General features: G+C 43.5%; 2 protein-coding genes across 6 annotated transcripts in view; one reads left to right on the forward strand and one right to left on the reverse strand.

The window, feature by feature from the left end:
- Positions 1 to 11,015, reverse strand: part of sltm (SAFB-like, transcription modulator) — a 48,830-nt gene extending 37,815 nt beyond the window's left edge. Inside the window, exons 1-2 of one of the 2 annotated variants that reach the window (XM_068017902.1) lie at positions 10,836 to 11,015; positions 9,709 to 9,790 (exon numbers count right to left, since the gene is read on the reverse strand). In XM_068017902.1, coding sequence (XP_067874003.1) covers positions 9,709 to 9,790; positions 10,836 to 10,970 — 217 coding nt within the window. In that variant the 5' untranslated portion in view covers positions 10,971 to 11,015. The remainder of the gene's footprint in view (positions 1 to 9,708; positions 9,791 to 10,835) is intronic. The other variant, XM_068017903.1, reaches the window with a different exon arrangement.
- A 641-nt stretch (positions 11,016 to 11,656) lies between these two features.
- rnf111 (ring finger protein 111) overlaps positions 11,657 to 22,563 on the forward strand; it is a 128,256-nt gene continuing 117,349 nt past the window's right edge. For 3 of the 4 annotated variants that reach the window (XM_068017904.1, XM_068017909.1, XM_068017910.1), the window contains exon 1: positions 11,657 to 12,050. The gene's annotated coding sequence lies outside the window, so the exon portion shown is untranslated. The remainder of the gene's footprint in view (positions 12,051 to 22,563) is intronic. The other variant, XM_068017908.1, reaches the window with a different exon arrangement.

A 22,563-nucleotide genomic window follows, 5' to 3' on the forward strand; every position in this document is an offset into this window, starting at 1 on the left:
ACTGTATCTCAATGTTACTTTCTTAAAGACATCAAATATGCATTTGAATTAAATATTAATTTGAATACAAATTCAGTGCGAAAATGCCTACATATAATTGCTCACTATCCAATCCCTCCACTCCCCCACTCTGGTTGCTCTCTTCTGTATCCTTATCTATAATCCATTTGTAAAAAGGTCACTACGGTAAATTTTATCATAAAGCTTGCAAAAGCATACAGAATTAATCTGAAGTTATCTTGCTGTAAAGGTTTCGTATAACTTTAATCAGTAAATACACTTTAACCAAACTTCTGGTTCAAGTTCTGAAATCCTGGCACATCCAGTCGTGAGCAGTTGTGGACAAGTAGCTCTATAAACATCCCTATTCTCAGCGATGCTGCAGTCCAACATGAGTACAAGACAAGATTGAAGTGTTAGCACTTCTGGCTGACGATGACTGCAGAGTCGACAGTCCTCTTGGCCTCCTTCTAAGGACCCCCTGCCCGACCCATAGATAGCAGTTTTCAGCGAATTCGATTAATTCCACGTGACATTGGAAAATTGGACAGGCGACAGATCCCGACAACATCCCAGCTGTAGTGAAGCTATTCTAGTACAATACTGGCATCCAACAATATAGGAAATTCCCCAAGTGTGTCCTGTACATAAAAAGCAGGACAAATCCTATCTGGCCAATAATCACTCAGACTACTTCCAATCATTGGTAAAGTGATGGAAGGCAACATATCAACAGCGCTATCAAGCGACACTTAATCACCAATAACCTCCTCACTGATGCTCAGTTTGAGTTCTGCCAACGACAGACGACACTAAGATTGGTGGAGTAGCAGATAGTGAAGGGGACTGTCAGAAAATACAGCAGAATATAGATAGATTGGAGAGTTGGGCAGAGAAATGGCAGATGGAGTTCAATCAGGGCAAATGCGAGGTGATGCATTTTGGAAGATCCAATTCAAGAGTGAACTATACAGTAAATGGAAAAGTCCTGGGGAAAATTGATGTCCAGAGAGATTTGGGTGTTCAGGTCCACTGTTCCCTGAAGGTGGCAACGCAGGTAAATAGAGTGGTCAAGAAGGCATACGGCGTGCTTTCCTTCATCGGACGGGGTATTGAGTACAAGAGTTGGCAGGTCATGTTACAGTTGTATAGGACTTTGGTTCGGCCACATTTGGAATACTGCGTGCAGTTCTGGTCGCCACATTACCAAAAGGATGTGGATGCTTTGGAGAGGGTGCAGAGGAGGTTCACCAGGATGTTGCCTGGTATGGAGGGCGCTAGCTATGAAGAGAGGTTGAGTAGATTAGGATTATTTTCATTAGAAAGACGGAGGTTGAGGGGGGACCTGATTGAGGTGTACAAAATCATGAGAGGTATAGACAGGGTGGATAGCAAGAGGCTTTTTCCCCAGAGTGGGGGATTCAATTACTAGAGGACACGAGTTCAAAGTGAAAGGGGAAAAGTTTAGGGGGGATATGCGTGGAAAGTTCTTTACGCAGAGGGTGGTGGGTGCCTGGAACGCGTTGCCAGCGGAGGTGGTAGATGCGGGCACGATGGCGTCTTTTAAGATGTATCTAGACAGATACATGAATGGGCAGGAAGAAAAGAGATACAGACCCTTAGAAAATAGGCGACATGTTTAGATAGAGGATCTGGATCGGCGCAGGCTTGGAGGGCCGAAGGGCCTGTTCCTGTGCTGTAATGTTCTTTGTTCTTAACAGCAACATCAGCTCTAGACCTGATCATACATTTGGTCTCTACATGGGACACAAAATACCCATTATACTTTCAATAGGAGCATACTTTAGGAAGGATGTGCGGGTCCTTGAGAGAATGTAGACGAGATTTACTAGAATGCTTCCAGAGATGGGGGATTTTAGCTTAAGTTTAGGTTAGAAAAGCTGGGATTGTTCTCCCTGGAGCAAAGGAGATTAAGGGGAGATTTGATAGAGTTGGACGAGATATTGACAGGATCAGATAAGTTAGACAAGGTAAAACTGATCCCATCTACTGATGGTACTTGGACGAGGGGGCACAAATTGAAGGTTTTGGGCAAGTGACGGAGGGGGAAATGTGAGGAAGATCTTTAAAAAAAAAAATGCAACGAGTGGTAATGACCTGGAACTTGCTGCACATGAGGCTGGTGGAAACGGAGATAATCAATGATTTCAAAAAGAAATCGGATGGCCACTAAAAGGAAATAAACTTGCAGGGCTATGGGGATCAAGCAGGGAAACGGGACTGACTGGATTGCTGTACAGAGAGCTGGCATGGACTCAATGGGCCGAATAGCCTCCTTCTGTGCCGTAAATGACTAAGAGCTGAATTGCAGGAGTGAACTGAGAATGACAGCAACTGGAGTGACATTAAGTACAAAGGAAGAAGTTTGTGGTTGGTGAAGGACAATCACATCAGCCCCCGGAACTCACTGCAAGTATTCGGCAGGACAGTGTCCCAGGCCCACTGATCTTCAACTACTTCAATGACCTTCCCTCCATCAGTTGGCCAGAAGTGCAGCTGTTTGATGATCGCAATGTTCAGCTCCACTTGCAATTACCTCAAATAATGAAGCAGTCCATTCCCACATGCTGCAGGACCCGGATAATATGCAGGCTTGAGCTTGTCAGTGGAACATAACATTTCCGCCACATAACTGCCAGACATGAATCTTCTCCAGCAAAAGAGAGCTTAATCACCTTCCCATGAAATTTAATGGTATTATCATCACTGAGACCCCCCCCACCATTAACATCCTGGATAAGGGGGTCACCATTGACTAGCCACAAATGTCATGGCTACTAACAGGAGGTCAGAGGCTCAGTATTCTGGGGGAGTAGCTCACCTCCTGACCTACAAAAGCAGTGTTGTCCAACATACAGCCATGAGTCAGGCTCCAGCCCAGCAAAGGTTTCCATCCGGCCTGTGGCTGTAAACTGTACCTGGCCATTCCTCATCCTCGCCAGGGGTCTGAGGCGAGAAATTTTCCACTGGCTTCTTCTTGCAGACTGGCTTTTTAAAAAAAAAAAGTCAGTTTCACAGCTGACAGGTGCAGACATCGGGAACGGCTGGTTCCCAACTTCGGGGATTTCCTGGGGGAGCCAACGAGCTTATTTTTAAAAAGCCTTTTTAAAAAAGGGGGATAGCGGGGCGGGGAGAATGGGAGGAGCAGCGGGGGAGGGGAGCAGGGGCAAGGAGGAGGAGAGCGGGGGGTGGGGAAGAGAACAGTGGGTGCAGGTGGGGGTGGGCACAGAGAGACAGACAAAGAGCGTGAGCGAAAGAGAGAGCTGGCACAGAATGAGGGGGAGGGAGAGAGAGGGAGGGCGAAAGAGGGATGGTCACAGAAATAGAGGGGGCAGACACAGAGGGAAAGGCGGGCACAGAGAGAGGGAAGAGGAGGAGCAGGCACTGAGAGAAAGGGGGCGGGCACAGAGAGAGGGGGAGAGAAAGAGGAGTGGGCACACACAGGGTGAGGGGGAGAGTGATCAAGATCAATCCTGACATATGGACATGTGTCCGGAATACTCTGCATCAGTACAAGTGTGCAGACAAACATTGACTACTTGTGCAAGCAGAAAATGCCAGGTATCTTATTAAATAGTGATGGGAAAGTAAGTCAGTAAATTAGTCTTTTCATTAAAAGCTTCTTCACAAAAATGTACATTTGTTGTTGTTTTGATTAGTCAAATTTTTCATGCCCTTGGCTTTCCGAAATTGTCTCCCAGCCTCCGTGCATGACAAAACTTATAATATGGCCCCCCCTCCATGCGAGAAGGTTGGACAACCCTGCACGAAAGCCTCCCTGCTACCTACAAGGCACATGACAGGAGCATGCTGGAATACTCTCCGCTTGCCTGAATGGATGTAGCTGCCACACATGAAGCTCATCGACGTCCAAGACCAAGTAGTCCACTTGACTGGCCTAATCTCACTGGATTAGTCTCATCCACTAGCCTAAATATCCCCCTGCTCCACCATGTCTGTAGTGTGCACTATCTAAAGGATGCACGTCAGCAACTCACCAAGGCTTCTTCAGTAGCAACTTCCCAAACCCAAAACTGCCACCACTTCGAAGGACAAGGGCAGCAGGTGTATGGGAACATCACCTCAAAGCTGACAGAAGCGTTTCGCCATTCCACCATTACAGAGTCTAGAATTGTTACCATATTGATACCTGGAATGAGCGTGTACCTTATGAGGAAAGGTTGGACAGACTAGGTTTGTTTTCACTGGCGTTTAGAAGAGTGAGGGGAGACTTGATTGAAGTATGCAAGATCCTGAACAGTCTTGACAAGGTGGATATGGAAAGGATGTTTCCTCTTGAGGGCGAGTCCAGAACTAGGGGTCACCTTTTTGTGACTGAGATGAGGAATTTTTTTTTTCTCTGAGGGTTGTGCAACTTTGGAACTCTGCTTCAGAAGGTGGTGGAGGCAGGGTCATTGAATATTTTTAAGGCGTAGGTAGATAGATTCTTGTCCGGCAAGGGAATCAAAGGTTATCAAGGGTAGATGGGAGTGTTGAATTTGAAATGCAAACAGATCAGCCATGATCTTATTGAAAGGCAGAGCAGACTCAAGGGGCCGAATGGCCTACTTCTGCTCCAATTTCCAATGTTCATAGGGAACATGCCTTCTTGAACCACTACTGTCCTTGAGATACACCAACAGTGTTGTTCCGACAGGAGTTCCAGGATTTTGATCCAGCAAGAGAAGGTTGGTCTGTCCGGTTTCATTCCTTTCCTTAGACTTCGTAGCAGTTTGATACAACTGAGTGGCTTGCTAAGCCATTTCAAAGGGCATTTCCGAGTCAACCACACTGATTCTATGCGACTCCAGATCCACCGCATAGAGTCGAACAGCACAGAAACAGGCCCTTCGACCCACTGCGTCCATGCCGACCATAATGCCAACCTATACTAATCCCACCTACCTGCATTAATTCCATATCCCTCTATGCCTTGCTCATTCAAGTACTTGTCCAGATGCCTCTTAAATGTTGCTACTGTTCCTGCCTCCACCACCTCCTCTGGCAGCTCATTCCAGATACCCACTATTCTTTGTGTAAAATATTTACCCCTTTGATCCCCTTTACACCTCCTCCCTCTCACCATAAATCTATGCCCTCTAGTTTTAGTCACCCTTACCATGGGAAACAGACTCTGGCTATCTACCCCATCAATGCCTCTCAATTTTATATACCTCTATCATGTCCCCTCTCAGTCTCCTTCGCTCCAGGGAAAACAGACCCAGCCTATCCAATCTCTCTTTATAACTCAAGCCCTCCAAACCAGGCAACATCCTTGTGAATCTTTTCTGCACCCTCTCTAGCTTAATCACATCTTTCCTGTAGTGTGGCGACCAGAACTGCACACAGTACTCCAAGTGTGGCCTAACCAACATTATGTACAACTGTAACATGACGTCCCAACTCTTGTACTCAATGCCTCGGCTGATGAAGGCAAGCATGCCATACGCCTTCTTCACCACCCTGTCTACCCGTGTTGACACTTTCAGGGAACTATGTACTTGCACCCCAAGGTCTCTCTGCTCAACAACACTCCCCAGGGCCTTGCCATTCACTGTATATGTCCTGCCCTGGTTTAACTTCCCAAAATGCATCACTTCGCACTTGTCTGCGTTAAATTCCATTTGCCAATCCCTTGCCCACTTTTCCAGTTTATCTATATCCTGTTGCAACCTTGGACAACCTTCTTCACTGTCCACTATACCACCAATTTTGGTGTCATCTGCAAACTTACTAATCATGCCCCCTACATTCACATCCCAGTCAATAATATATATGACAAACAGAGGGCCCAGCACCGATCCCTGCGGCACACCACTGGTCACCGGCCTCCAATCTGAAAAACAACCCCCCACTACCACCCTCCGCCTCCTGCCACCAAGCCAATTCTGTATCCAATTGGCTAACTCACCCTGGATCCCATGTGTTCGAACCTTCTGGACCAGCCTACCACGCGGGACCTTGTCAAAGGCCTTGCTAAAGTCCATGTAGACAATGTCCATCGCCTTGCCCTCGTCAATCCTCTTGGTCACCTCCTCGAAAAACTCAATCAAATTCGTGAGACATGATTTCCCACGCACAAAGCCATGCTGACTATCCCGAATCAGACCTTGCCTTTCCAAATGCATATAAATCCTGTCTCTCAGAAGCCCTTCCAATAACTTTCCCATCACTGATGTAAGGCTCACCGGTCTGTAGTTTCCTGGCTTATCCCTGCTGCCCTTCTTAAATAAAGGCACAACATTAGCTATCCTCCAGTCTTCCGGTACCTCACCCATGGCTAACGATGATACAAAAATCTCTGCCAGGGCCCCAGCAATCTCCTCCCTTGCTTCCCATAGCATCCTAGGATACACCTGGTCAGGCCCTGGGGATTTATCCACCTTAATGCGCTTCAAAACCTCCAACACCACCTCCTTTGTAATGTTGATATGCTCCAGGATATCGCTGTTCCCTCCCTTGAACTCACTAGCTTCCATGACCTTCTCCACAGTAAATACAGATGAGAAGTATTCATTTAAGACCTAGCCCATTTCTTGTGGCTCCACACATAGATTACCACACTGATCCTTAAGGGGACCTACTCTGTCCCTAGCTACCTTTTTACTCTTAATATACTTATAGAATCTTTTAGGATTCTCCTTTATCTTATCTGCCAGGGAAATCTCATTTTTCGCCCTCCTAATTTCCTTAAGTGTACTCCTACATCCCCAATACTCCGAGAGGGACTCACTTGATCCCAGCTGCCTATACCTGACATATGCTTCCTTCTTTGTCCTGACCAGACCCTCAATATCCCTCGTCAACCAAGGTTCCATAAACTTGCCAGCCTTGCCCTTCCATCTAGGGGGGAACTTGCCGGCCCTGAACTCTTCCTATCTCACTTTTAAAAGCCTCCCATTTGCCAGACGTCCCTTGACCTGTACACAGCTCTCCCATTCAACGTTGGAAAGTTCCTGTCTGATGCCATCGAAATTAGCCTTCCCCCAATTTAGGACTTCAACCTGAGGGCCAGTCCTATCCTTTTCCATAACTATCTAGAAGCTAATAGAGTAATGGTCACTGATCCCAAAGTGCTCCCCCACTGACACATCAACAACCTGCCCAGCCTCATTTCCCAAGAGGAGGTCGAGTGTCACCCCTTCTCTATAGGGCCATCCACATACTGCTTCAGAAAACTATCCTGGACACACAAATTCTTCCCCATCTGATCCCTTGGCACTAAGGCAGTCTCAGTCAATATTAGGGAAGTTAAAATCATCTACTATTACAACTCTATAATTCCTACACCTCTCTGATTTCCCTCCATTAATGCTCCTCCAATTCCCTCTGACTTTTGGGGGGCCTATAGTATAATCCCATCAAAGTGATCACCCCTTTCTTATTTCTAAGTTCTACCCATATGGCCTCGCTGGACGTTCCCCCCGGAATATCCTCTCTGTGATGTCCTCCCTAATCAATAGTGCAACTCCCCCTCCTCTCTTACCTCCACCTCTGTCATGCCAGAAGCATCGGTACCCCAGAAAATTAAGCTGCCAGTCCTGCCCATTCCTCAACCACGTTTCCGTAATAGCTATATCACAATCCCATGTACCAATCCATGCTCTGAGTTCATCTGCCTTACTTGTAAGGCTTCTTGCATTAAAGTAAATGCAGTTTAGACTACCAGACCTTCCACGCCCCCTGTCCTGCCCGGCCTGCCTACTGGACTTGCTTGCTTTAACCTCTACATTTGCCTCAACTATCTCATCGGACAGACTACTACTTTGGGTCCCACCCCCCTGCAAGACTAGATTAAACCCTCCCGAGTATTACTAGCAAACCTCCCTGCAAGGATATTGGTCCCCTTCCAGTTCAGATGTAACCCATCCTTCTTGTACAAGTCACCTCTGCACCAGAAGAGATCCCAATGATCCAAGTAGCTGAAGCACTCCCGCCTACACCAGCACTTCAGCCACGCATTCATTTGACTTATCCTCCTATTGCTACCCTCACTAGCACGTGGCACAGGGAGTAATCTGGAGATTACAACCCTGGAGGTTCTGCTTTTTAACCTTCTGCCTAACTCCCTATATTCATTTTGCAGGACCTCATCTCTCTTCCTGCCCATGTCATTAGTACCATTGTGGACCATGACTTCTGGCTGCTCACCCTCCCCTTTCAGAATGTCCTGCAGCCGCTCCGAGACATCCTTGACCCTCGCACCAGGGAGGCAACATACCATCCTGGAGTCTCGTTTGTGGCCACAGAAACGCCTACCTGCACTCCTTACGATAGAATCCCTTATCACTATAGCTCTTCCACCCATTTTCCTCCCCTGCTATGCAGCAGAACCCTTCGTGGTGCCACAGACCTGGCTGTTGCTGCTTTCCCCTGGGAGGTCATTCCCCCCCACAACAGTATCCAAAGCAGTACATGTCGGCCAGACCAGGTAAGGACAGCAGATTTCCTTCCCTAAAGGACATTAGTGAACCAGATGGGTTTTCCACCTAGCAAGTACAGAGGGTCAGAGGGACCTTGGTGTACTTGGATCACTGAAGGCAGCAGCACAGGTAGATAAGGTGGTTAGGAAGGCATATGGGATACTTGCCGTTATTAGCCGAGACATAGAATATAAGAGCAGGGAGGTTATGATGCTGAATAAAACGCCAGTTAGGCCACAACTGGAGTACTGTGTACAGTTCTGGGCACCACACTATAGGAAGGATGTGACTGTACTGGAAAGGGCGCAGAGGAGATTCACCAGGATGTTGCCTGGGCTGGAGCATTTCAGCTATGAAGAGAGACTGGATAGGCTAGGGTTGTTTTCCTTAGAGCAGAGAAGGCTGAGGGGGGACCTGATCGTGGTATACAAAATTATGAGGGGCGTAGATAGGAAGAAACTTTTTCTCTTAGCGGAGGTGTCAATAACCAAGGGGCATAGATTTAAGGTAATGGGCAGGAGGTTTAGAGGGGATTTGAGGGAAAAAAATTTCACCCAGAGGGGATGGTAGAGGCAGGAACCCTCCCAACATTTAAGTATTTAGATGAGTACTTGAAACACCATAGCATACAAGGCTATGGGCCAAGTTCTGGAAAATGGGATTACAATAGAGAGGTGCTTGATGGCCGGTGCAAACATGGTGGGCCTGCTACTCGACTCGAACCTGACATGTATGGGGTTCGGATCGGGTTTCACTTCCGGGTCCAGCATTCTATTACAGGCAAGTGGCTCCAATGTTAATTTAATTTTTGGACTAGAAAGGTGGTTTTGTTACAGTTATTTTAAGCTTGTGCTGATCAACAACAAAGTGAAAAACGGAAGGTAAATTCCGTGATGGTTGGGTCGGGTGCGGGAAAAAAATGGAAGGACTCGGATTGGGTTTTTTTTGCAGACCCGAGCAGGCCTTTAGGCCAAAGGGCCTGTTTCTGTGCTGTATAACTCTATGATAATAGTTTCATGTTCACCATTAGACTAACTTTTAATTCCAGATTTATGAATTGAATTCAAATTTCACCAGTGATACTAACAATCATGAATAAAAAAAGCTGACAAAAATATGAACTAATTTTCCAAATAGGGAAGAGGCAAGTACAAAACATTCAGCTTTACCATTTTCAGTAAGAAAATATAAATAGGTATTAAGAAAACTGACACCCTTCCTGTTAAAAAAAAAATTGGACAACCAAAGTTAGCAAAAGGATTACCTTTGCTTTTAGGTGTTTTCTTTGAAGGTGTATCTGAAAAGAGCTGCACGTTATCAGGATCGCCCCCTTCCTCTTCTATTACCTGTTTCGGTAAAGTAACATATGCAAGATTTTTTCAAAACTTCTATATCAGCAACTCAGTAGAAATTATAACATTTCATTAAAACTAGAAAAGTAATTTACAAACGCTGTATATTTGAGGTATACCAGTAAGCATGGCATTTTACAAAAGTTATTACTCCAAATCAAGAGGGCCGTATTCACCTTAAATATTTTCGCTGCAACTCGATTAATTTGAAGGACTGCAAACATTACTTTTCAACCTTATGATTTTTCTGATCACAAAATTTGCAGACAGAAAGCACAAATTAAAATTCTATATGGTAATCCGGCAACTAAACCACTCAAAATTTGTGGATTCAGACCGACATGAATTCAGCATGAATTGCATTCAGCTTTAATCATCCGATAATTATATGCATCCCACCAAATTATTAACGAAGTAAAAATACTAGTTAACAAGAAATAAGGTTGTTACTGTATTCGAAAGTTCTATGGCATAATATCTTAACGCGGAATCATGTGAAACAAAGTTTCCTTTTTAAACAGTATTTCATTCATTCGATCTCGAAGATCATGCAAATCAGAAAATGAGCAGTTTTGATATTTAAGTCGTCAGGTTTATTTGAACAAACTGAAAACCTTTAACGGTCAATTAAACATCCCTAAAATACGTCATCTATTATGGAAGAAAGCCTGTTTCTGCCTGTATATTATGGCATTAAAAACAACCTTGATAAAAAGGCAAACATTCCTCATTAATCAAACATATTTTAATATTTAATATTTTAACAGGTGAACCGGACTCTTGCGCATCGTTTATGCTCTCGGTCATCGGGAATGACCCGATCTGCCAGCACAGAACAGATCTCAAGCATTTTTCACCGACAAGAGGAAATTTAATTCACTGCGACCTATTTGTGTCGACGCAGTGCAACATTAAACCCATTTACAGCAGCAGCCATTACGAGGTTGGGGGAGGGGGAGTAGGCTTCATCCAAGGCCCACTAAAGGTGGCGGCGGTAAACCGCGACATCAGCTCTCCCTCCGCTCCCCTGACTTTGTACCTGTTTCAACCTTGCGATCAGGACAGTTTTTACACCACTTATGTCTAGATTCCGCCGTTTGAGCTCTGATTTGAGATCCACGACGCGCAAGTCTGTGATGCGGCGGGACTCAGTGGCACTTTGAGCAGCGGCCATTTTAGGCGTCTCCACCGAGCTACAGCTCGAGCGGCCGTGGCTCAGCCCCGCCCCCGGCAGGAGCCCGGATGGGAAATGCTGCCGCAAAGCAGCGGAGCTGCGGCCTCGCCTGGAGATCGAGCGGGAGTGAGGGCGCCAAGCGCTGCGAAGGCCAGGCTTATCTTACAAACATTCCACAACCCGCCCGAGAATTAAACACTTGACCTCACTCTAAACATGTTTTACAACGATTTAAAGCAATGGAAAATACGATGGCGCCGGTTGCCTGCTATTTTAAAGGGAAACAACAGTTGGGTTTCGAGTACATTTCTAACGAAAGGTCGTCGACCAGAAACGTTAACTTCCTGCTTCCAGAGTGTTTCCAACATTTTCGGTTTTTATTTTTTTAAGTGTTATAGGATCCATGTCACTTACTATGGGGGGGAAGTTACAACTTTCTGAATTACATTGAAACTATAAATTAAAAACTGGCTCTGCAGCCATTCCTTGACTGCAAGAAACATACATCTACCTCTTTACCCAAGCCCTTGGCCATCCGCCCTAATTACCGCCTTATATGGCTGGTTGTTGTGTATTCACACCCTGGTGATGCGCCGTTTTTTAAGCAAGTGAAAGGCGTTATATAAAGGCAAGTTGTTATTGACTTGAAGCTGGAGAAAGTACGCATGCGCCGTAAACTCCGTTTATACACATAAAAAGGCGGTTGTGGAAGGCTTTCTTGGGGCTATAATACGGACGAGGATTGGCTCGATTTCCCCTCTAATAAAGAGAGGGGGGAAAAAAAAGATTAGGGGTGGATGTGTTCGGTGGCACCGGCGATTATTTACGGATTCGGAACGGCAAACAAAGCCGGTGTCGTAAAAGGAAAGAGAGCCGGAAAGCAGGAGCTGCCCCTGTCGTGAAGGCGGAGCTGCCCCGTCCCGATGCATTGAGCAAGCTCGCGCGAGTCTCCCCGGCCTGAGGAGCGAGCTTCGTCGTTCGGTGGCTTCTGTAAACAAGAGGCTAATTCCTCAAAGAAACGTCTGAATAAGACCCAGTGGTAATAATGCGCGGCGGCCTGCACCTTACAGTAAAGCTTCGGTGAGATCCTTTTGATGTAAATCGTCGTTTTTATTTCAATCTTGTTTGATTTTAACCCCCTCCATTCCCGGCCGGTTAAAAAAGAAAGTGATGATAAAGTCCCGGCCTGGTCAGCGCATTTCGAGCTGCTGACGTTTCTATGCTTCAGTGTGACCCCCACCCCCCAAAAACACCCCACAATTTGCTCAATAGCAGTCGCCAGGAAGGGGCGAAGTTTTAAATCCTGACGGCAATTTTGCAAGTCTTTTGAAAATCTTGCACAATTTTTTTTCCTGCATTTTGCAGTGAAAATTGTAAGCGGGTTCTCTTAAGTATGTAGATGGTGGTTGCCAGGGAGTGCTGGAGCATTCTCAGCAGCAGCTGAATTGTCTGTGTTGATTGATTTGAGTACGCTGCAGTGTATTTTATAGAATAGAAAATGGGAGAAATTCTCTCTGCGTTTGCTGTGTTTTGCAATTTCAGCATTCAACTTGAGCAAGATTTAGTTAGCTTGGAGAGTAGTGGATACTAGTTTAGTTTTGGTGCTGTTGGTGATTAGTGTGGTCATGCTTCAGAGTGGTCTGTCAAGGCTTGAAATTCAACCGTTTTCTTGTTTTTATTCTCTGATTTTTATTGCTTAGAGCATTTTTTATCGTGATTTATGCTTTAGTGCTACCGGTATGGGAAATTTTAAATACATAATTTGAAAAGAAAGTTTTGAGTTTTAAGTTGGTTAAATCTGAAAGAAAATATAAAAGAATGGACTCTTAAAACCCAGTTAAAAGTCTTGATAGTGTAATGTGGTTAATGTTTACAAGCTTAACTTGCAATAGCTAATACTAAATATAACACTGTTGTAAAATTAGATTGGTGTACTTTGACTTCTGAGATGGAAAAAAATATATTTATAATGTTGCCTATCGTTAGCAATTAGTTTATGCTACATATGGTCTAGTTCTGTATATGAAGAACTAATTTTTGCACAAACATGCTATCCCTTAACCTGTCTTCTGGGATACTATCCCATGAGCACTCTGATACTGCACCCAAATAGTCATTATTCATATGTGAAACTGGGATAGTGGCTATCAGCTAAGAATTCCACCATTTGGGGAGAAAGGGTGGGTGGGGTGGGGTGGGGGTGGGATTAGATTAGAGATACAGCACTGAAACAGGCCCTTCGGCCCACCGAGTCTGTGCCGAACATCAACCACCCATTTATACTAATCCTACACTAATCCCATATTCCTACCAAACATCCCCACCTGTCCCTATATTTCCCTACCACCTACCTATACTAGTGACAATTTATAATGGCCAGTTTACCTATCAACCTGCAAGTCTTTTGGCTTATGGGAGGAAACCGGAGCACCCGGAGAAAACCCACGCAGACACGGGGAGAACTTGCAAACTCCACACAGGCAGTACCCAGAATCGAACCCGGGTCCCTGGAGCTGTGAGGCTGCGGTGCTAACCACTGCGCTGCCGGGGTGTTATCAAAGTCCAAGGGGAATTATGACTTGGCTCAAGTATGTGTACTTTCCAGCAGGATTTAGTGACAGAATTTCAGTTGTATTAACTCTAGTTGGAACTTTCTTGGTCTCCATGACTTATGTCATGTGGCATGCTTATTTGTGGCTTTCAGGTAGATGATCTGTTTAAAAGATTGCTGTAACAAAAGTTACGCATACTGTCATACAGTTTTGTGTGTTTAATTCAACTAAATTCTTAGATGGAGTAGGATTTCTTCTGATGTGTATGCTGTAGCAATTTGTGTTTTTTTTTCATAGATGCTTATTTGAAGAAAAATAGAAATCCAATTTTTTCCACTTTTTAAAAATTTCCTTCTCACATGATTGTTTCTAACATCAACAATTTGCATTGATGTCGTGTTTTAAAGTCCCAAAGTGTTTTACAGAGGTGTAGTAAAGTGAAACTTCAAATACAACAAACAAACTCCTCCCCAAATGGTGGAATTCTCAGCTGACAGCCACTGTCCTAGTTTCACACATGAATAATGACTACTTGGGTGCAGTATCAGAGGGCCCATGAGATAGTATGCCAGCATGTGTGCTTCAGAAGAGAGTTTAAGGGATAGTATGTTTGTGCAAAATATAGTGTTCTTTTATATACAGAACTAGATCACATATCGCATAAACTAATTGCTAATTATGTGCAACATTATACTCCAGCTAACAAATGTTAGTGATTTTTTTTTCTATAATTGGTCCATCACTGAACTGGAACGGCTTTGTATTTCCAACAGCGTTTAAAAAGAGAAAAGTTGTTAGCATTTCAGGTTAGATATTTTATTCGAGCTGATTTCTAACAAAGATCCCTCCCAAAACTTTAACCTATCCTTCCACTTGCTGACAGAGATGCTGTGTTTGCAGTGTTCCTACTTTTGTTTAATTTCCAGAAATTGTATTTTTAACACTTGTATGATCAAGTTTCTTCTCTGAAAATAAGATTTTAGTTTTATCATATTAATTGACAGTGGACTAGAATTGATTTGAGTACCAATCCATCTCTTGACATTTGTCAGTGAAAGAGGATTTGTGGTGAGTATCATAGATGCCTCTAAAGGGAAGCTAACCAAGTATATGGGGGAGAAAGGAATAGAATGGTATGCAGATAGGGTTAAATGAACTAGGTGGGAGGAGATGCTGTGGAGCATGGACTAATTGGGATGAATGGCCTGTTTCTGTGCTATAAAATCTGTCATTTATAGGATTTTGTTTTGTTTTACTGGCATGATCATGGATTTAAGTTATGGTAGGCAGTAGGCCTATTGCTGACTTGTTAGACCCAACTGGTTGAAAACAGCAGTTGTAGCTGGTTCTTGATCACGTTTGATTATTTGCATACATGTGAATGTGTGTTTGTGTGAAGATTATTACATATGAAGGATCCTGAATGTGTACCCAATGATGCAGTAAAAATTGCTCCCAAAGCATGGGGAGAAATGAATCAGAGCAGCAGTCACTGCCAGCCTACAAGCACTAGTTCTCCATTAATGCAATAGCATCAAACTTCCTTTATCTGACTGCATTTTGTTACTGGTTTGAATAATCAGTTATTTGGTCTGAGGAGAGTTGAGTAGTCAACTTCGGTAAATTAATATTTGTGTCAGCTCTAGTAAACAGTGGCTGAAACGGTGTTCTGCTCTTCCACCTACCGCAGGATTGTTAGGATTTTCTAGCTAAACTTGATGTAATTAGAAGCCATCAGGCTTGAAAGTCACTTTTAGCACTGCATATTCATTGACGTACATATTACAGATGAGGGTGGGTGTCTGCAAGTTAGTGCTTACAGTATGGAGCTGTCTTGCACATGGTCTCTGTATCCTACTTCTCTTCTAAATTGAATGATAAGGCTGATGCAAACAAGAAAGCCCCCTTTTAAAGGGACATAACTAATAGAAAACTAAATTATAAAACACAAAGTAAACTTATCAAACTAAATGTTATTTACACCGTCCACTATGCACTTCAGCCCATGCAGTGCCCATTGGTTATGGAAGGCCTTGTGTGTATCCTGCTTCTAAAGTTAAAAGGCAAAGAGATTTGCTGCTTTTTTTTCTTGGCCTTGATGCAGATAATAGTTCTGGTGGCCATGAGTTAATTTATTTGTTCATTCAACATTGCAAGTGAGGGTACCAAAACAATGTTGTGATCTTTATTTGGTAAGAAGTAATATACATTGAAATTTGTAATTTTGCTACAAATAATATAAGTAGTGTAGCATATGCAGTTCATGCATCTTTAGAAATGGCACTCATTAAGGAAAAGTTGTGAAACCATGTAAATTTTTCACTCGCACAGGAATGTTTCTGCAGTTTTCAACAGTTTAAAAGCAAAATATTTGACTTTTTTAAAAAAAAATGGACAAAATAGATTGAAATAATTAATACCTGTAAAAAAAAAATTCTGTACATAACAGTACTTTTTGTTTTTTGGGACGGAGGGAAAGGACATGTATTCTGACAAAGGTGCAACATAAATCTTTTAATGTGGAGTACATTTGGAGGATGATTATGGATTCTGTGTTTTGTTTTTCAGTTTTATTTATTTAGAAATCTTTATGAAAATTTCTGCATAATGACTGTTAGCCAATTTACTTCCTCATTATTCATTCGTTTCTTGTATTTTGCTGTTTGTTTCACTCCAATGATTCATCAATCATATTATGAATAGTGTTTCTCCCAAGTCACATCCTACCAAAATAATTCTACCCAATCCCATTTCAGCAAAAAAATGAGATTTTGGCTATGACAATGTCCTAGCTACCCCATTATACATAACAACTCCTTGCATTTCTATAGTACCTTTTTAAAGTAGGAAAGCACGGCAAGGTAAAGGTACTTTACAGAAAGAAAAATGTATTTTTAGTAAAGATTTATAACAAATCAGAAAACAATAGTTTAGTTTAGAGATACAGCACTGAAGCAGGCCCTTCGGCCCACCGAGTCTGTGCCGACCATCAACCACCCATTTATACTAATCCTACACTAATCCCATATTCCAACCACATCCCCACCTGTCCCTATATTTCCCTACCACCTACCTATACTAGGGGCAATTTTATAATGGCCAATTTACCTATCAACCTGCAAGTCTTTGGCATGTGGGAGGAAACCGGAGCACCCGGAGGAAACCCACGCAGACACGGAGAATTTGCAAACTCCACACAGGCAGTACCCAGAATTGAACCCGGGTCCCTGGAGCTGTGAGGTTGCGGTGCTTACCACTGCGCCGCCCATTATGTTTTAATTTTTACAACTTTTCACTTCCCCACCTCCATCAGCATGCAGTCTGGCACATTCTGCATGCCCTATGAATGTTTCTAATCCTGGGTATATTATCTCCCCATCCCCCTACGCCCCCCCAAATGCTCCAAAATGCCCCAAGGCCCAGCTGAGTAGTGTTGTTCTGAGTCAAAGAACATTTTTTTATTTATTCATTTGAGGGATGTGGGTATTGCTGGGTAGGTCGCATTTGTTTCCCATCCCTAATTGCCCTTGAGAAGATGGTGGTGAGCTGCCTTCTTGAACCGCTGCAGTCCTTGGGGTGTAGGTACACCAACTGTGCTGTTAGGAAGGGCATTCCAGGATTTTGATCCAGTGACAGTGAAGGAATGACGATATAGTTCCAAGTCAGGATGGTGCGTGACTTGAAGGGGAACTTTCAAGTGGTGGTGTTCCTCAGCAACTACTGCCCTTGTCCTTCTAGGTGGTAGAGGTCACAGGTTTGGAAGGTGCTGTTGAAGGAGCCGAGGTGAGTTGCTGCAGTGCATCTTGCATATAGTACATACTGTGCGTTGGTGGAGGGGTGAACGTTTGTGAATGGGGTGCCAATCAAGCAGGCTGCTTTGTCCTGGATGGTTCGAGCCTCTTGAGTGTTGCTAGGGAGCTACACCCATCCAGGCAAGTGGAGAGTATTCCATCACACTCCTGACTTGTGCCTTGTAAATGGTGGACAGGCATTGGGGAGTCAGGAGGTGAGTTACTCGCTGCAAAATTCCCAGCCTCTGACCTGTTCTTGTAGCCACAGCATTTATGTGGCTGCTCCAGTTCAGTTTCTGGTCAATGGTGACCCCCCAGGATATTGATAGTGGAGGATTCAGCACTGCAGTTCTCAGAAGCTACAATGCATCTCTGGTTCCATACTGAGAGTCATTTGTACCATGAGGCTTTGCTCGATCCTTTTTCATTCTTCCATATAAGGCATACTCCCATTCCCATAACCTGCATTCTCACCTGCCTGCTATCCCTTATATTTCTTAGCTTTAGGTGTTGTTGCAGCTTTTAAGTTTCTGTATTAACGACAGCCTCATCACCTCTGCTGTTTGCTCCCTTCCCAAATTACCAAGCTCACTTATTTAAATCTGGTTGGAGTCATACCTAGCACAAAGGAAGATGGTGGTGGTCATTAGAAGGCAATCACCTCGGTCCCAGGACATCACTGCAGGAGTTCCTCAGGGTAGTGTCCTAGGCCCAAACGTTTTCAGCTGCTTCATCTACGACCTTTCCTTTTTCGTAAGGTCAGAAGTGGGGATGTTCACTGTGCAATGTTCAGCACCATTCGTGGCTCCTCAGATACTGAAACAGCCGTGTCCAGATGCAGCAAGACCTGGACAACATCCAGCCTTGGGCTGATAAGTGGCAAGTAACATTCACACCACACAAGTACCAGGTAGTAACCATCTCCAACGAGAGAGAATCTAACCATCTCCCCTTGATGTTCAATGGCATTGCCGTCGCTGAATTCCCCATTATCAACGTCCTGGGGGGTTGCCATTGACCAGATACTGAACTGGATCAGCCATATAAATACTATGGCTACAAGAGCAGGTCAAAGGCTGGGAATTCTTCTGCTTTATCCCATTACGATTTTCATTGGTGTGGTGGTTTGGGTTCTTCGTGCTGGGCAAATTTTAAATTAGCAGAAAGATCTGACTGTTAGCAGCTTAAAAGTGTGTGCAAGTTTATGTGATTGTTGATTTCAGCAGGCTCCATGATCTGTAGTAATTTGCCCGCAAAGGCAAAAAGCCTGGACACTTATTTGTTAACATAGTACTGTAGCAATATTACACAATAATACTGACTGAAACCATTAATAATGAAAGCTGTGTAAAAATCATAGAATGGTTACAGCACAGAAGGAGGCCATTTGGCCCATCGTGTCCATGCTGATTTTAGGTAATCAATTTAGTAAGTAAGAACTGCTCAGCTAGTCCCACTCCCCTGCCTTTCCCCCTGAGCCGTGCAAATTTTTTCTCTTCAGATAATTATCCAATTCCCTTATGAAAGACATGATTGAATCTGCCTCTACCACTCTCGGGCAGTGCATTCCAGATCCTATCCACTCGCTACATTTAAAAAAAAAAATTCTGTCTGTCATTGTTGCTTCTTTTGCTAATCACCTTAAATTGATGTTTTCTGGTTCTTGACCTTTCAGCCAATAGGAATAATTTCTCCTGATCTACATTGTCCAGACCCGTCATGATCTTGAACGCATGCATCAGATCTTCCCACAGCCTTTTCTTCTCTCAGGAGAGCAACTCCAGCTTCTCCAATCTATCCATGTAACTGAAGTCCTTCATCCCTGGAACCATTCTCGTAAACCTTTTCTACATCATCTCTAATGCCTTTACATCCTTCCGAAAGTATGGTTACCAGGAAAAGTAAAAACAATGTTTTTTTGGACTTCTAGTATAGAACAGGAATTGCTTTGTCTTGAACTGTGTTAATAAATGTGTACACATTATCAAAATTTTGTGGGAAAGTCAACTGCATGTTAATGATGAACTGCTCAACACCTCAGTTGCACAAAATGCAACTGCATTCAAAGTTGTACAATCTGGTTTTAATAGCATGTCACAGAAAGCAAATTCTAACCCTGTTCACCTTGAACTTGAAACATGTAAGTAAAACACTTTTTCTTGTTCACAAGAGTGTGGGTGGTTCAGCTGTCATTGAGTTCAGAAAAGGAAGTTCCAGACTACCTTAGGGAGATGATTCATTACTGAGCTTAAACATTTAAGAGCATAACCTTTTTATAATGCCCAAGTTTGTCTAAGACTTGAACATTGCTCCCAAATCCGGGGGCACAATTCTACACCGCTAGACTGGATACAAAAGAAAACATGCCAACTCATAGTCGTGTGCGCCCCCCGCTCTCTTCTTTCCCCCCCCCCCCCCCCCCCCCATTAACAGCTCATACGCTGTTAATTTTTTTGGCTTTCTACTGTGGAATTATTGTACAGATTTACTGAATTGCACTGAAATTCCATGCAAAACATAACTACAAAAATGAAGAGCACAACCACAATACAGGGATCACATATTCCTGAAAGTACATTGCGCACGCCTATTCAGAAGCTGATCTCTGAATAGGTAACAAGTAATCTATTTTATGGTTTTCAACCTTATTGCATTACAACTGCCTGCAGATTCTAGGAAAAATAATAACGCCAAGCAAGGCAAACAGCTCCACTGTTTTGAGGTCCTGGAAAACTATTCAAGACTGTTGCTTTGGAATTGAGTGTTTGCAGCTGAAATGCTGTAATTGGAGTCAAGTTTAGAGGATAGCTGACTACAGTATTGTGGATCAAATGCAGAGGGGGGAGGCTGGGGTGGATGGAGATGGGGACAAGGGAGAGTGAGGTGGCGAGGGAGACGAGAGACCAGGATTGGTGGTTGCCGGGGGCAGCTCCAGGGTTCTAAATGGGGGTGGGTGAGCTGGGGGGGGGGGTGGTGGTGGAGAGAGTGCAGAGACTGGGATGGGGGTGCGGGGGCAGAGGCACAGAGACTAGCAAAATGGGGGGTTGATATGCCGAAACAGGAAGGGATGAAGGGGTCAGAGACACAGACTGTCACTTCAGATGTGAACAAAATATTGGTTTTTCGATGGGCATACAAGTTTGAAAAAGTTGTTTGTATAGCTGATGGTGTTTCGACTTTGAGTAATATATTTTGACAACCCTGTGTATATAAATATCTCTGACTTAAATCTGTTTTGCAAATGAGCTTACCCTCTGGTTGAAGATAACACCGAATATTAAACCACTTAGTCTAGCAGTCTTTACAGATAAGAACCCGTATACATCGGGTAACATTGCTGCATCTTCATTCATTTGGTGTAGTCCATACCAATTCAACAGATTAATTGCATTTGCTGAGCAATGCTTTTCTTTTCAAATTCGAAACACCGGAAAAAAACATGTAATCTCATAGGCAATTTTTCTCCCATCTATCCCCCTCTTATTCTATTCTGTATCTCTCACTCATATGCTCTCTTCCCCCATTTCTACTGACAACTGTGTAATACTCGGTCCTGTATAGTTATTCTGTGCACAGATTTTATGTTTCACAATCAGTGACATTCAGACTAACTGGATGCCTTTTGGCCAGATGATTGAAAGTTGTTTTGAAATTTTGTGTAGGGAAATTGTACTTTAAAAATGTAACAATGCTTAAATGTATTGGTTCTACTTTTTATTTGGCTTTGTTTCATTGTCATTTCCTTTTTAGGATAGAGCATATTGTAACTAACCCATTGAACTAAGCAGAGAAAAAGTCAGTTTAAGTTGTTACACTTAGGGTGGAGTGAGTGTTGATGTAAAGCAGTTTCACATCGATTTGAAAGTAACAGCGTAACTACAGAGTTGGGTATGATCTGATTTCTAAACATTGAAGCACCATTATCTCTCAGAAGCCACTTGTGCTTGACATTGTGCAGCGTATAACTTTACTGCAGGTAAAACTGTGTTGAACCTCTAGAGCATTTCATGGAATTGTAGTCTGTTTTAATGTGTTGAAATAGCGGATGCTCCTGCTTGTGCTCTGAAAAGATTAAAAATTCACCAGCTGGGAAGTAAAGGCCTGCACTTGCATGTGTGCACAGAGCTGTCATGGAAGACAGTGAGTCACAGGCTGCTTAATAACTCGAATGTTGCTACCTGCACTTTGTGCTTAGCGGTCTCCATCTCCTCATGCATTATAACCGCAGCCTACATTTGAAATTCAGACTGTTTTTCAGAAGTGTGTACCACATGAGTGAAAATTGTCAAGTCAACAGCAGTAAATGAGGTGGCACAGAAGCATATAGTTAGGTTAACGAAGAAACTGGGAATTCAACTAGATTTTATTAAATGATAAAATTGAAGTAATTATTCCAATATAAAGGTATAGGTTCATTTGATCAAGCCCTTGTTAAAACTCTGGAGCATACCACATAGAAAGCTATTGAATATGATATTCCACAGAGAAAAAGATTGCTTAAGTGCGAAGAACCAAAGCTACTTCATTTACAATGAATGTCCTGTTCCAGATTTGTATTCTGTTTTATGTAAATTTGTGATCAAGTTTATACCAATTAAACTTCTGTTGACCAGTGTAGGTTTGGTCTGGTAGATGATGATTTTTCTTGCATGGTATGTTAGGGAACAACATTCCAGAACATTTCTTTACATTGAAAATTATGATGGCAGGTAGTCATGAGAAAGGAGGGAGCATTTATGCCTTTAATGAGAATTTCATTGGTGGTTTGGTTGGGTCAGAGGCAGATGGAAATGTGTAGTGGCTAGGATGTGGGTTTGAAGACTAATTCCGAGTGAAGCAGGACACTGAGGCTGGACACTATTGGGCTCGGCTTGAATGAGCTATCACGAAGAGAGATAAATTGGGGCTGAGGGACAGATTTTGACCGGAGCCATACAGGATGTCTTTGATCTTGCTCGTGTTCAGTTGAAGGAAGTACCTAGTCATTCAGGCTTGATAGCTTAGCATAGGTGGTGGTCAAGTGTGGTAGAAATGCAGAGCTTGGTGTTGTCTGAATGCAAGTGAAGACTGACGCCCCCTCCCCCCCACCTGCGAATAGTGTCACTGAAGTGCAGCGTGTAGATGAGAAAAATAGGGGGTCAAAGATGAAACTGGGTTCAGTAATGGGCGAAGAAACTATGACAGAGCATGTGCTGGTTGTGTTGGGACAAGTAGGAGTGGAACCAAGCTAGTCTAGTGCCACCAGTGTGA

This window comes from Heterodontus francisci, chromosome 38, assembly GCF_036365525.1.
Source record: "Heterodontus francisci isolate sHetFra1 chromosome 38, sHetFra1.hap1, whole genome shotgun sequence".
In the NCBI taxonomy this organism is placed as follows: domain Eukaryota; kingdom Metazoa; phylum Chordata; class Chondrichthyes; order Heterodontiformes; family Heterodontidae; genus Heterodontus; species Heterodontus francisci.